We start from the raw sequence: 12,585 nt of genomic DNA on the forward strand, positions 1-12,585 counted from the left end.
TCGTCGTTAGATACAAACATGCGTCTTGCATTCTCCAACTAGTATCCTTTATAATAACTTATGTATATAAAAGTCGGACGAATGTCAAATGTACAAGTTTTTTCCTCGCTACTGCTTTTTATCGCGTCTTAGAAGAGTGTATTTATAGGAGAAAATTTATGCGTGCTCAAGAAGCAAATTTATAAGACATGCATGTATCGAACGCGCGCGCGGTGTACAGGTGAACTCTAGGCGCAATTAATAATTACTCTTCAAAGCACGTATGTACGATTGAACCGGCACAGCCTCAAGGTTACTGATGCAATACCACAATCGAGAATTCATCATATTGTTACAGTGTATATATATATATATATATAATTACGATAAACAGTCACGAGTTTCGGTTTAAAGAATACATTTGAGTGGGAAGGAACGATAGACGAAACAAGATTTGTCACTCGCTATCTCTGCAGTATACAATGTGTACACACTGTCTGGCGCGCGCTAGAATAATCCTTCTCCAGATTTCATCGAATAAATCACGAGCAATTACCGCGGTTTAATGAATTATAAATCACGTATTTAGGATAAATGACGAATTTCAATTACAATTGTCGCTCTTTTGGCAGATTATGCTTATGAATGATTGCGTAGTCGTTGAATATATGCCGAAATAAATATAGCAGGCAATTTCTATTCTCGTGCAAAAATTTGCAACGTTTCTTGAAAATATTTTCCTCGGGTCAATGGACGTTAAATGTTGGAGTAAGCTTGCTTGAAATGTTTGGTTAGAAATTTTCCACTAATTTGGTCGAACGTCGGTAATGCTTTCGAGTATAGGATCAGCGATAATTCGATATCACTCCCCCACCCCTTTCTAGCATTTTTGGCCCCACGAAAATGCTTCCCGTGAATTATGCAAATATATACAATATTTATATGCGAATAAAGGTCGATGTTTGGAAAGAATATTAAACACACCATGCCGTATAAATATTGCGTACTCTGTTATCGTGCGAACGCTTTCTCTCTCTTTCACAGAATTGGCATCATTTTTCCTAATGTATATATATATATATGTATACTTTGAAATGAGGAAGCATCGCGTGTACAGTACATAATACTGCGTAAATTGGGGAGCGGCTGTTTGGAAAGACGGTAGAAATTTGTCGAGGTCCCAGAGTTTCGTGGAGGTTTCGAATATTCGGAGAAGATGCGCTTTCTACCAATAATAGAGGCTGGCCGCGAGTCAGTGTGTCACATTGGGAGCACGTGATCTAACCCTCGAGCTCGACCAATCGGAGCTCAGTCCATGAAACGATCACGTGCACGATTCATTCTTGTATCATACTTGTGCCGTCTGCACGTGTACAGTAGACAGCCCACAACACGTTTACCAATACAAATACCAAACGAGCAGCAGCAGCAGTAGAAGCAGCGAGAGATGCAGGTATACGGCTGGAGAGACGATTCATGCAATATTCCACACTGCGCAGGTCGTTGCAGGAGCTCCCGATGGAATAAATCTTTGAGCATCGTCTCGCTTTGACCATAACCTAAAAATACATCTTGCCAATTCCCTCCGCTTTGAACAATGAATGGATGAACCTGGCTGACCCTGTCTTGTCGCCTTATCTTTTCCACTCCCAGCCTATCGAGCGAAAATATTTATTTTACAAAAATACCGCGCTTCACCCGCCTCGCGCTATTATTAAACCTTGGATATAATGTGCAAACATAGCGGTATTTCCTTCGAGAGCAACCTGAAAACTGACGAGAGACTCTCGTATGGCAATATCATCTTCCTCTTCGACTCAATTTTTCTTTCCTATAAGGACAATATATATATATATATATATACCACCGTTATTAATACAGAAATAATAATCTCTTATCGTGGTCGATAAGAGCGTGGCATGCACGCAACTATACAGCCTTGAAAAATAAGTTTGATTCATCGTATAAGCTCCGACAGCGAGAGTTTACGAGTCCTTTTTCGCGAAATCGCATAAACGCAATTCTTTCCACATGTAATGTACATCGCACAGCCGTAAAACAATCATAATTGATAAATATATATATATGTACGAGCGAGAGGCCTACGTGACTCTGGGGATACGAGTACAAAAATGTGTATCCAAGTATCAGTGGCATTTATTTCTGCCCGAGTTGCAGAAACGCACGTCTGCGAATACCCTCGTGCGGTATGTCATATATATGCAATAAATATAGCAGATACTACTATGAGATAGCGAAATGCGCGTGAGAGTTCTTCGCAGACGCGGACGGAAAAATGTGCATTGATAATACGTGTGTGCGCCAGGGGCTGTGACGACTTACGCGCGCTCGATACTCTCTTTAACGTAATTTAACGTTAGCAGAGATCAAACAGTTATAGTATGCTTTGGTTAAAAATTTGTCGAGAGAACTCGCGTCGATTCTTTTTCTCTGAAACGGTGCAACGCCTCTTCTACTATTTCCCCCCACCGCGCACCGCCATCCACGCAGGAGTGTCTCCAGAAATAAATTCAGAGATTAGACCTTTATCCGTCTGTCGAATTAATTACTCGCTAATGAATATTTAAGGGTAATTATGACCATCCACTGTCACAATGCTCGATAAAACATGAAGCAATTTCGCTGTTAAGTAACAAAACAATTTTGCAATAATCCTTAGCGATGCTTCTCCTTCTCACTTACCTTTTTTTTCACTCTCCGCTAGTTTTTATACGATATATCTGCGACCCACTCTTTATAGCCAACCGCCCCTCCCCCCCCCCCTCCTCCTCTCCGACACTCTCCCCCCCCCCCTCCCTCCAAAGGTTAACGAATTTGCAATTACGCGTTTCTCGCAACCGTGCTGTTGACTTGGCAATCGTCCTGAGGTCCCGGTCATGCCAGTTGCCAACAAAGTTCAATCATAACAAGAAAAAAGAACAGAAAAAGAAAAAGAAATAGTGGATAGGCAAAATAGCAGCCACGGAAAAATACACGAGAGTGCAGTGTCTAATGTTATAAATATTTTTAATTTTTACTTTTCGAAAGCAAAATCACAGCTACATAAGATGTGGTTCGATAATCATTAATATAATATTAATAATAATAATAATAATATAGGATATTAATTAATAATAACTAATAATTAATAATAATAATAATAGATAAAATTATATAATAGTTTTTCATCTCTCTTACACATCCATACAGCAGGTATTTTAATACTAAAGACCGTACGATAGATCCTCTCTAATTTTGCATGCGATAGTACGCTCTATAGTTGTATACAACATTGTTCTCGCCTCTTTCCTCCCTCGCCTCTGTTCGCGCGCGTGTGATAAACGTTTGTATGTGTATACATGTATATACTACAATATATAATATCGATACTCCATTGGTTTTGACACGTCGTCGCGTCGCTCGCGAAAAATCCCCGAGACTCTTCGGCTTCGCTTCGCGCGATCCTTCTTTCCTCCCTACACACACACACACACACACACACACATACACGTATACGATAGAATTATTCCTCATCCTCGGTTTCTTTCCGCTCGCGCAACTCGATCCTCCTCGGTTAGCATATACTACTACATGCTAGATAATTAAATATAAATATATATGATATAGTAGGTATACATATATATATATATTTATATTACTATCGTGTACCACTAATTGAATCAGACAGACGAGAGGAAAATCGATAAGAGTAAAACACGCGGCGCGAGACGGGATCTCGATACAGCGAAGGAATTTAATAAGAACGAGGAAAGATCCGATCGATCTGCCTGACCAAAATGGCACCGCGGCGTGTGGTTTGCCCCCCCCCCCCCCCCCCCCCGCTCCCCCTCTTACCCTCCTGACCAGAGGTGCTGCTTCGCTTCATATGGGTTTGGATATATGGTATATCTCGAACACGCGTTTAAATATGTTATGGCACTCGTTTAATGGCTGGGACTCGTAGTCTTAAGCAGGCCGTCTACACCACGAACTGCCTCATGTTTTTTTCGCGAGTATCGCTTTATGCCGACGAGCGACGTAGAGACGATATTCAATATCCCTTGGTGGTGTTTGTGGTTGCTTTCGACGGCTCTATTTATTACAAAATTAGAATTCGGTTCAAGATCGATGACCATTCGAGTATGTATGTGTATACTTTGTTATTGGAATGCTACTATATTACGTATTGCAGCTCACAATTGTACTCTCTCTCTCTCTCTCTCTCTCGCGTGCGAGAACGTCAACCAACCGAGAGATATCCTATTTACACGAATAGCGATCAGTGCTTTCTTCTCCTTTCATTTATATATATATATATATATATACGTATGTATATGTATTTATATGTACATATATATGTACGGAAGCCATAGATGTGAGCTACAATATTTGTCTTCAGCGAGATACTTTAGTGTACAACATATATATATATATATATATATATATATATAGTGGAGTCTATGACGTATGTAATAGCAGTCTTTATAAACCGAAAACAGAAGAATAATGATGAAATCTTGAGTGATATTGAGTTTGCAAAGAGAAGATTTCTATTCGCACATAATATATATATATATATATATATATATATATATATATATCAATCAGATAGAAGGTTGATTGGGAGGAAAATCGTGCGACGAAGGAGAAGAAAAACGGAAGAGAGAAAGCAATTCGGCAGAATTGATCTCTATATTTTCAAAGGCACTAATTTTCACTTTGCTACAGAGTCGTTTCCGGTTATCGATGAACTTTATCTCTTTTCGCTATATATGCATGGTGGGTAGAGTAATAATGAGCGAGACCAACAGCAATCGCGCTAAGGCACGGTCCTACGGAAGAAACCTGAAAGAAAGGCACCCTAGCAATAGCATCTCTCGGTTATAAGAGTTACGGTATATAATATCTACGTATATGTATATATATACTACGTACGTCTAAATATGTCTTTTCTGCTCGATTCGTAAAAAATGCACGCATCAAAATTCAAGGCGCTTGTATTTATATGGACTGAAATAGCTACGAGCTAAAAAAGAAAAATTCTTTTCACAGAGGTAAATCATAGAATCATCAGACCACGGAGGAATGATATACACAACCGCGAAAGAGCATCCTTTCGTCTAAAACTCGCGAAAAAATCATCATCTTCTCCTTCTTTCATCCTTCACGCTTATCCGATTATTCACAATAGATATACATTATACATACACAGAGTACATTAAACGGAGTAATTTCAAGATCGCGTGTATAGCACATTGCGCAACGCGAACATCAGTTTTAGAGTATATTTAGAATATATACTTTTTTCGTTGATTTTATATATATATATATATATAAGACTCTATATATAATAATCTTTAAATATTCTATATTGTTCCTTTGTCCAAAGGTCAAAGAGGTGCTTCGCTCTTTCTCTCTCTCTCTCTCTCTCTCTCTGTATACCTTCGATTAATCTTTTCGCGGTTCTTTTTATCGTATTTTGTGTTTCTCAGTGCTCCTCCTCCTCCTCCTCCTCCTCTTCGTCACCTACTACGCCCATATCGTTTCGATTGGCAGTCTTTTTATTTACTCTCAGATTTCTCAATACTGTTTGTAGTACGATTAATATTCGTATACCCTCCTAAGTTTATCCGAACGTGCCTAAATTATTGACGATTTTATCATTTGTGCCATTACAATATATATATATATATATATATATAGTGTGCCTATTGGAAACGAAATGACTCTTTCTCTCGCTCTCCCGTCTCTCGCTACGCTCTCTTTGTGCTCGTCACGATAATAATAGGTACATTAGCTAACTAACCTAGGATCTATCAGCTCCACGCGCGGAGGGTACACAAACGATATATATATATATATATACTATAACGAAAAAAAAAAAATGTACATGTACAGCGGTCTCTATTAAATATTACAGTTTTGTCTTTTCTCGTGCTAACGCTATACATATACATAACGTAGAGTAGTTTGTCTTTGAATTATTGTCATAGACCGTGTGTCCGCCGGCGCTCGATCATAGCCATTGGTGTGAATGGGCTCCGCTTTGGGCGATATCGAATCGCCATGAGAAATCGAGTGGGATTTCAGATTGAGAGCCGGATGAACGAAGAAGAAGAAGAATCGGGTAGGAGATGAAAGCGCGTGTATCGTCGAGTCCACCCCATTTGGGGGTGTTGGATCCTCGTCGAACGCCTAGCTACCGAGTGGTACCAGAGTACGCGCGAGGTCATCGACCGATTCATCAGGATCGAGTGTATCCGCGGAATCGGGTGGATCGACTCGAACGATCAGCCATTTTCTGACTAGTCCTCCTCCCTCCCATCGGGCCGCAGCAGCCTATACCGCTCTGCGCTCTTCAGCTTCTTCTTCTTCTTCCTCGATTCCGACTGTCTCTCCTCCGAGGAATGTTTTCAGGGACCATAAGGAAGTAAGTGTCTTTTTGGAGCTTCCGCCGATCGCGCGGTCATCCTAATAGGTACCGAGGGGATCCAACAACATCCAACGTTAGGAAAGGAGTCCTTCGGGCTGCAGGGTTAGGTGTCCATGTGACGATACTTGTGGGCCGACATTTGCGCCAATCCGAGGACCGCGTACTGGCACTGGAGGCAGTGGTAGTGTGTCTGCTTGCCGGAATGCTGGCACTGAACAGCTCCGCAGGGTTGAGAGGGCGTGAATTTTTGAAAGCCGGCAGCGGCGATGCTGTCGAGTTTGGCGTGCTGACGTCGATGGGCCACGACCTTGTTGGTATCGGTACAGACAAAGTCGCACTTCAAGCAGTGGAAGTGCGAGGCCTTGTTCTGCATCGAGCCCAGCGACGAGGTGTAGGCGCACTGCGCCCTGCCGCAGGGGACGTTCGCTCGGTATTGTTGAAAGTCTCCACCCATCAGTGTGTCCAGACGCTCGTGCCTCGCCGTGTGCTGGACGAAACGAGTCTTGTCGCAGAACGAGTAACCGCAGTCTTGTCTCATGCAGTGAAAGTGAGTCTGGTGCTCTCGATAGCCGCAGTGGGGATACCTGCAGTCCTCGTTGAATCGGAACCTGAAATTACAGTCCGGATAAGAGTTTGATCATTTTGCGTTTTACCGCACCTTGACCGGAAATCATAATTATAAATATGTATTCGCATCGCGGATGTACCAATGACGCAGTAACGGCGAGTGTCTCTACCGATCGCTGATGGACGTATCCATCAACTATCCATTGGCGAACCTTGTAACATTTCGTACAGCTATATCTTTGCAATTCACCGTCACTGTGTTAGTCGTGCTTCTGCGATGCTGAGAATCATCCCGTGGGAGCAGTATATACGCACCTTACGTATCCCTCGGGAACCGGCTCGTCCTTGAGCATCCTCATGGAGTGATGAAGCCTCTGCTTCTTGGCCTCGACCGAGTTACTGTCGGGCGGTGAGAGGGATCTCTTGCCGAGATTGAGGTTAGCTGCGAGGGAGGCCAGAGGGTTCTCGTCCCTGGCCTGCGGAAGGAAGTTGGCCGGTGGCAGTCCCGGCAAGCCATGAGCGAACATCAAGCCGGAACCACCGGTGTACATGCCACTGTGTTGCAGGAAGGGTGGCAGTGCTTGATTCATCAGGGCGAATTGCTGGTTCATAGCGGCCATCATTGCCGGACTGGGAAAGTGGAATCCGTGGCTGAGGTCGAGCTCGAAGCTGGTCGGTGGCTGGGACTGCTGCGCGGTCGGTGCTGGTGCCACCGTTACCTGGCTGTGCTGACCGTTCTCGTTGCTACCATCCATCATCGAGTTGATGAGACTCTCGTCCCTCGAGCCGTCCAGTGGCTCCCTCTTCGGCTCCCTCTTCACGCACGATATATTCTGCACGCTCATATCCGGTCCGCACCTCGCGGTCTCCATCTTAACGTCCTTCGCTTGAACCACCGGTTGACTCATCTGTCCCAGGGTCTGCTGCATCTGACGTTGCATCTGATTCTGGAAGTTTTGAATATTCTGGGCCATCTGAGCGTTTTGCGCCATAAAATCGTGCTTCTGCGACAGCTGCGCCAGGTAATCGTGCTGCAGCTGGTTCGCCGTTGGTTGACTCGGTATCTCGTGTTGCTGCTGCTGACTGAGTATCGCGCCCGTCGAGTGTTTCGCGATGTGCGCCACTAGACGGTCCAGCTCGGAGAAGGCCTGGTTGCAGGCGTTGCAGTGGTAATGATTCTTCCGCTTCAGTTTGCAGAACGGTCTTCCGCAGCTCTGTTCCGGGCCGTAGAGGGTGTGGGAGGACGTCGAGCTGGTCGATGGTAGGACCGGAGACTCTGCAATCGTGGAGAACGGTAAGACTTTGCGTGGAGGGGAGATAAATTGGTGCGTGAAGTACCGAGGAGGGGTTCCATATATCTTATGAGGGTGCGTTCTGATCAACATTTAACTAAATACGGTATACAAATCTCGAAGCACAAAACTGGTCAAGGAGAGAAATAGAAGTAGAGAGGTAGAGGGAGAGAGAGAGAGAGAGAGAGAGAGAGAGAGAGAGAGAGAGAGAGACGAACCTTGGTGCACGGAAGCTCGCATGGATAGCATGACGCCCGGAAGTGCGGGTTCGCTCGGCGGTCCGCTGACCGGATAATAGGTGCCAGCCGCCCTCACCACTAGCAACAATCAACCAAACACCAAAACTTCAAATACTTCCTACTATATAATTATATGTTGTATAACATGTATAGTATTTGAGTGTGCGTGTGCGTGTATTTGTTTGTGCATGAGGGACGAGCGTGCCTGTACCACACCAGACGGAGATCAAGGTACTCAATCATGGAAAAAGGAAACTAGAACGCGACGAGATTCTAACGAGTCTGTAAGTGCGTGCGTGTGTGCGTGTGCGTGTACATGTGTGTGATGGCGTGCAAGACAATCATCGAAGAAAGGACAGAGTAAAGAAGAAGAAGAAGAATCATGCGGTCCCTCGAGTTTCTCGTGTCGTCGTATATATATATATATATATATATATATATATGAAAAGTGGCTACCGGTGGAGAACGAGGCAAACGTCAAGCAAAAAAAAAAAAAAAAAAACATTAAAAACAAAAGAAATGATGATCGAACGTAAAGAGAACTCACCGGTAGTCTTACTGACATCCGGACTCGGGACTCCCGAATCCTTGTCGTCGATCGTCGAGTTGTTCTCGTCGAGGTTCTCCTCCGGCTTTTCGATCAGCTCCGCCGGATTCTTCACTTGGATCCTCGGCTTGGTACCGGTACCAGCGATGGTCTCCTGGATGATCTGAAGACTTTGACGTTGGCACTCCGGAGTGTTGGTATCCTGAGCATTGGTGGATTCCACGTGTTGCTTCTCGTGCAGAGACATGGTCGAGTACCTGACGAAGGAGTAGGAGCAGTTGGGCCTGGTGCAGTGAAAGTGACGATTGACGCGATTGCTGTGACAGGTGGGAAGCAGACAATCGATCATCTTGTCGAAGAAGGCGAATCCCGGGAGGATGTCGACGTTGTCGTGAAAGTCCTTGCTGTGCATGAGCAACTGGTCCGGCCTGTCCGTGGAGAAGTGGCATCGCGCCTGGGTGCAGTGATGGTGCTTCGCGTGCCTGAGGGCGCACGAGAGGTCGAGGCAATTGTCGGGATTGTAGGTGGAGAAGCCTTCGGGTTCGCCGAGGCTGTTGGTGGGCGAGAGGCTGCCGTCCCGGTCGTCGTTGCTGGGGATGGGAGTGGAGCTGGGAGTTTGAGGCTTGGGAAGTTTGAAGCTGGTGAAGATGGCCTGAGGGGAGTCCTGAGTGTGGGTCGCGGGATCCCCGCCGGACCAGATCTCGATGACCCGGTTCTTCGGGGGTCGGCCCCTCTTCCGCCTGAACATGGCGTCGATGTTGGTGAGGTGGGTGAGCGTGACGTCGGAGGAGAGCTCGTGGGTGCTGCAGGAGAGGTTCAGCTGTCTGCTGTACTCGTGGATCTTGTAGTGCTGCAGTCGACGAAAGGGCTTGTCCGTGGACAGGATGACCTCTCGGCAGTTCTCCCAGTTGCAGTGATAGTGCTTCTCCTTGTCGGTGTAGGGACAAGTGTCGTCGCAGCCGCCCTCCTCGAAGAAGGTGTCGGTGATGCGCTCCTGGGTCTCGTGCTCTCGGAGGTGTTCGCGGACCTCGCGAGGGTCTTTGAGGGTGGCGCCGCAGCGGTCGAGGGCGCAGTGGTGGTGGTCCCTGCCTAGGTGACAGGGACACTCGGTTCCAGCTGGGACGAGGTAGGCGAGTTCCGCCGTGGTCAATTGTTGTTGTTGTTGCTGCTGCTGCTGTAGGGCTTGCTCGAGAGGCGTCGTGGCCGTTGAGGACGAGGATCCGCCTCCACCGCCTCCGGTGGCAACAGTCGTGAGAGCGTTGCTGGGGGCGGTGAGGTCCATCGCCAGGTCACTGGCGCTCTGGAAGGAGTCGTCGAGGGAGTAGTAGGATGGCGAACCGCGGTCCTCGTTGGAGCTCTCGCCGTTGAAGCTGAGGCCGAGGCAGCCCTGAGCACCGATCTCGTCCGGGGCCCAGGTACCAGACGGACGTATACCAGCGCCTACCGGGGAGGGCTGTAGAGCCGAGGCACCAGCGCCACCGGGACCAGCACCGGCACCTCCACCGCTCACTTGCTTGTACTTCCTGTAAGCGACCTCCGACTCGTGACGCTCGTGTTTTCTCTTATGGGAGAAGAGCTGGCCCGACGAGTGGAGAACGTAGCTGCAATGCGGCCTTATACAATGTATGTGATTGCAGACGCGAGAGAATCTACATTGCTCGAAGGGACACGCCTCGGACTTCATGAACTTCTTGAATCCATCGCGGGAAAGCTGCTCGTCCTTAATATGGTAGGACTTGTGCTTGTCTGAAAGACAGAAGCCTTGCGTTAACTCGATAGGACAACGATCCATCGCGAGAAGCAAGGATACTTACCCATGTCGGCCTTGTTCTTGAAGGTGAACCTGCACCCCGGACGACGACAGTGGAAATGCGTGGTCCGCTGGCTGACGAAGGGACAGTGCTCGGTGGCGCAGCTCTCGCTGGCCCTAAATCTCTGGAAGCCCTCCTGTATTATGGCCGAGTCCTTCCGATGGTAATTAGCGTGCATCTGTACGTCGGAGGTCGATATGTATACCTTGTCGCAATTCTCGTGAATGCAGTGGTAGTGGGTTTGCTTTCTGTTGTGAGGACATGCGCGACCCGGATGCCTTTCCGAGCAGTCGTCCGTCGGCGAATACCTCATGAAGCCGTGCTGCAAAGATTCGTCCCTCTTTTTGTGCCACTTGAAATGCCTGATCATCTCCTCTTTTTTCACAAACACCCTACCACTGCAATCCAGGCAATGGAAGTGCTCTCTGCAGCCGAGCTCCTTGCAGTAAGAGCTACCGCACTCTAGTCCCGACGTGTACCTTCTCACGTATCGGGAGTAATCGATTATCGGCGAGGACGGCGCTGATGATGATTTTGTCCCACCGATCAAAGTCTCCGCTACCGGTGACATGCTCTGCCGAAGTAGGGCTGTAACAAATAATCCATCGTAGTACGTCAATTAAAATCGACTCGAGGATCTTGCCTTGCCGCCGCTTATTCTTTCGTTCGTTCTTCCTACCTAATAGTCACCCCCCCCCCCCCTCCCGCTATTCTCTCTAATTTTTTCCCTTTCGCGGCACATGACTCGTTTCTCAATTCTTTTAATTCGGTCCTGTATTCTCAGTATATATATATATATATATATATACAATAGTACACACTGGTTAACGTGCCTCGGTAGCTGAGCGTCGGTCGGTAAAAAGAGTCCCTGCGCTACCACGCGTCATACACTTGCCTACCTCCTAAGGTCAGACGCTGTTTTACCGAGTAGAAACCGGTTGTTCCCGAGGAGAAGAAGCGGGAGAGAGAGAGAGAGAGAGAGACAGCGTGCGCGCACGCGGATAAAAAAGCTCCGAGTGGCGCTAGCATAGTCGGCATAACAGTGGCTGCGTATATACATATATATATATATATATAGAGAGAGAGAGAGAGAGAGAGAGAGAGGGGTCTCGGGCGATACACATATGAAGAGTTATGAGCGCACGACGTTCGTCGAACCCATGCGCGGTCGCCGAAAACTGGTTGGCGAGAGAGAGGATAGGAAAATATAGGGACGGGGAGGGGGGGGAGGAGGGGGAGGGGGCCGCGGGTGGGGGAAAAATGGTAAGAAGGGAGCGCGAGGGCAAAGAATGACCGGGGCAAAAAACTATCGCTCGATCGCAATACGCATATGCAAAAACGGAGCGCCAGCGGGCAAACTGGCGAGCCCGGAATATTCATATGATACTTTCTTTAAAAAAGGAGGAAAAAAGAGAGAATAAAGAGGGAAAAAATTAAGCAAAAAGAGTGGGTTTGGCTAGAAGCGTTATAAAGCCTTTTACGATGCCATTCTTGGCAAACTGCGCGATAAATTGTTAAACTCAAACGGTTCTCGTTATCCGAAACGTTGAAATCTACAATGGCGCTTGTATATTGTATATATATATCGGAGCGATTGATAGGAAAACGTTTGCGTATAGCAAAATGGGAGCAGGGTCATCTTTCCTTCGTCGTATTTTCACGAGCGTTTCTCGATCGATCGATCCATCAATATTATTATTCCGCGTAAAGAGTCCTG

At 46.6% G+C, this 12,585-nt stretch overlaps 1 protein-coding gene across 2 annotated transcripts in view; it reads right to left on the reverse strand.

Annotated features, from left to right (window-relative positions):
- Window positions 1-4,344: 4,344 nt before the first annotated feature.
- Window positions 4,345-12,585, reverse strand: part of LOC136782134 (zinc finger protein castor homolog 1-like) — a 56,220-nt gene continuing 47,979 nt past the window's right edge. Inside the window, exons 8-13 of one of the 2 annotated variants that reach the window (XM_066741328.1) lie at window positions 10,872-11,456; window positions 10,555-10,803; window positions 9,058-10,497; window positions 8,490-8,588; window positions 7,295-8,255; window positions 4,345-7,020 (exon numbers count right to left, since the gene is read on the reverse strand). In XM_066741328.1, coding sequence (XP_066597425.1) covers window positions 6,516-7,020; window positions 7,295-8,255; window positions 8,490-8,588; window positions 9,058-10,497; window positions 10,555-10,803; window positions 10,872-11,456 — 3,839 coding nt within the window. In that variant the 3' untranslated portion in view covers window positions 4,345-6,515. Of the gene's footprint in view, window positions 7,021-7,294; window positions 8,256-8,489; window positions 8,589-9,057; window positions 10,804-10,871; window positions 11,457-12,585 lie in introns of both variants that reach the window. The other variant, XM_066741329.1, reaches the window with a different exon arrangement.

Source organism: Prorops nasuta, unplaced genomic scaffold (assembly GCF_024137725.1).
Source record: "Prorops nasuta isolate Cenicafe-Biocafe unplaced genomic scaffold, Cenicafe_Pnas_1.2 PNAS00025, whole genome shotgun sequence".
NCBI classification, from domain to species: Eukaryota; Metazoa; Arthropoda; class Insecta; order Hymenoptera; family Bethylidae; genus Prorops; species Prorops nasuta.